Source organism: Carex rostrata, chromosome 1 (assembly GCF_964058835.1).
Source record: "Carex rostrata chromosome 1, lpCarRost1.2, whole genome shotgun sequence".
NCBI classification, from domain to species: Eukaryota; Viridiplantae; Streptophyta; class Magnoliopsida; order Poales; family Cyperaceae; genus Carex; species Carex rostrata.
The window spans coordinates 13,422,498-13,425,090 of NC_135918.1; the positions used below are offsets into that span (position 1 = coordinate 13,422,498).

The 2,593-nt window shown below is 37.5% G+C and overlaps 1 protein-coding gene across 1 annotated transcript; it reads right to left on the reverse strand.

The window, feature by feature from the left end:
* Positions 1–1,012: 1,012 nt before the first annotated feature.
* Positions 1,013–2,083, reverse strand: LOC144562123 (putative F-box protein At3g25750). The gene has a single exon (XM_078311316.1). The coding sequence runs from the start codon at positions 2,081–2,083 to the stop codon at positions 1,013–1,015; it is 1,071 nt and encodes a 356-aa protein (XP_078167442.1).
* Positions 2,084–2,593: the final 510 nt, after the last annotated feature.

Genomic DNA, 2,593 nt, shown 5'->3' on the forward strand with positions numbered 1-2,593 from the left:
GGTTGGATTCAGAATTCCAGGAATTTCAGGGTTACTGTTCATTCATCTGAGATTTCAGCTGACTTGAATCCGAAGTAGTAAAGAAATTTCAGAGAAAGACACACACTTTAGAGAACAAAAGGGAGACATCCACATGGCATCTTTTGGAGCGCTCTTCAATTTGGGCACCACTCGTCCACCGAAAGCTGCAATTGATTTCTCGACCTCCAATTCCAATTCAGGGTTTAGGATTTATGGTTTCTTGTAGTATATATTATGATGACATTTTTAAACACCATATTTACTCTAATGGAACTAGTTTCTGTAAAAATAACAGATTTAGTACTTAATTCTAATCCGACCTATATATGTTAAGAAGCATAGTTATTCAAATATACAAAGTACACATACACGCAAAGAGAAGCTAGCATATACCAATTCATCATGGAATTAAAAACAAGAACACATTTTTTTATTCTTTCTTAAAAGTTTGTGACTTTAAATGTCTATTAACAATTTCATTGATAAAAAAAAAAGTCTTACAACCAGTCAAATGACCCTCATTCTTAAATCTAAACTAATTTATTTTCATGAAATCTCATAAATTATTCTAATCATCTAATCCTACATATCTACTCTTAAATATCCTATTGCCCCTTTCTCCATCTCTTTTCACGACCAAATCCGCTTTCATCCGGCCACCGCGCTCCGACGGCCAGATTTGCTCATCGCCGTGCACTGATCGAGATGAAGGTAGTAAAGACTCTATGCTTTGAAGTCCGATGATACTGCGCACTCAGCTCCGATTGGCTCCGCTCGACTTCCTCCCCTCTCTCTCATTCTTCTCTCCGTTCAAGGAGATGAAAACGAGAGAGAGGGAAAGGTATCATTATATCGGAGGTAGGAACTAGAAGAGGTGAGAGAGACGAAATAAAGAGATGTAAAAGAGTGAGGAGGAGTGAGGCTATAATTTTTTCTTCTCTTTTTTTCATTTCATGTTTTTTTTTTTTAATTCTTACAGACAAGACACTAATTAGTACACATTAGGCACTATCCAGGTCCCTTTCGACTCAAATTGACCGATCACTTTAGACCTGAGCTTCCCCAACTCATAAAGACCTATTAACATCCCAATGTCATCAACCCTTTCGGAACGACAACTGGTAAAGTAGATGCAGTTCCCTTTAATTCCATCGAAATCACTAGCAGATAGGCAAAACCCACTATTATCTGAATCCAGAAATATCATCAGATTGCCGATGTCGCTGAGTTTTACCCAACAGGGAGGATTTTGTTTTTCGTCAAGCTGGTACACCTCAAACCAGCATTTTTCTACCGACGAATATTCATATCCAGTGCATGAATGAAAGCGTCGCTGAATTCCAAGGAAAGCACCGGCTCCTTCACCAAGGCAAAAGAAATCATCTTTCACGCTGTTTGAGGGAAGCATCACTTCTAACCTGTTTCCGGTGTTCAAGTCCATAATCGTTGTGCTATAATCGAGGAAATTAGAGAAAAATACCCTCCCTCTGTGGTATGCTTCTACACGTCCTGGGAAACGTCCTTTTAGAGCCCATTCACTCTCCTCATTTTTCCAAAACCCCACAAATCGACCTTCATAACACCACATATCTATTACCATATCATCTAAACCAATATGGAGGGGCCGAAAACATGTGAACCCGTCAAATGGGAGAGAGATCTCATCCCTCGTGAATGGATTAAGGACAGTCACGGAGGTATAATCATATCCAACATTGTATGTGACCAAATACCCCTGTGACTGTCCAGTGAACACCTTGTAAAAAGGTTCTGGCACTTGAATTATACGAGTCTTTCCGCTCTGAAGTGAATGCAATTTAAACTCAGAGATGCCACCCTTGAGGAGAAATGGGAATTGAGGAGGGTGTTCAGAGAGAGGAGCAGCTGCAAACCACCCTTTGCAAACGGCACGAAAGTTGATGAAGTCAAAGGTGTCGTAGAGCTTTCTATAGATGAGGCGGAGCAAATCAGGGGGTAGATCAGGCCAGTCTGATGATGATGATAGACTTTTTTCATCCCTGATCATTCTTCTTGGTTCTGCTATGTATGGGATAATTGACATGATATCAGAATTTACTGTTACTTGACAGGAAATAGAATTTGTTGTACATATGGCCTAAAGCATATATAAGCATGACCTGTTTATCAAGGAATTGAAAAATAGAAAATAGTAAAATACTAATTATACTATATATATTAATTATATACAATAATATCCGACTATATATGTTAATTATATATTAGTTATAGACAATAATATCCGACTATACAGGAATAGTATAGACAAGATATTTTTATTTTCTCGGTTGCTCCATGAATAAAATACTGTCTCCATATATAACTATTCTTAGAATATAAAGGTTGCATTAATTTTGCCAAAACGCTATACATATATATAGAAAAGCAACACCGAAGGAGCCTTAAAACAATCGCTTTTGTTTGAAGCTTTTATATGCTTTTGTATTTCTTTTATTTTAGAAAGCAAGAATTTATTATGCCACTGTATTACGGTATCACGATCCCCAATTCACAATTCTTGTCCCTTTCATGTTTTGTTTATTTGAGATTGTTC

Coding starts and splice junctions, on each gene's coding strand:
- LOC144562123 (XM_078311316.1), bottom strand. CDS start 2,083: ATGTCAATTATCCCATACATAGCAGAACCAAGAAGAATGATCAGGGAT.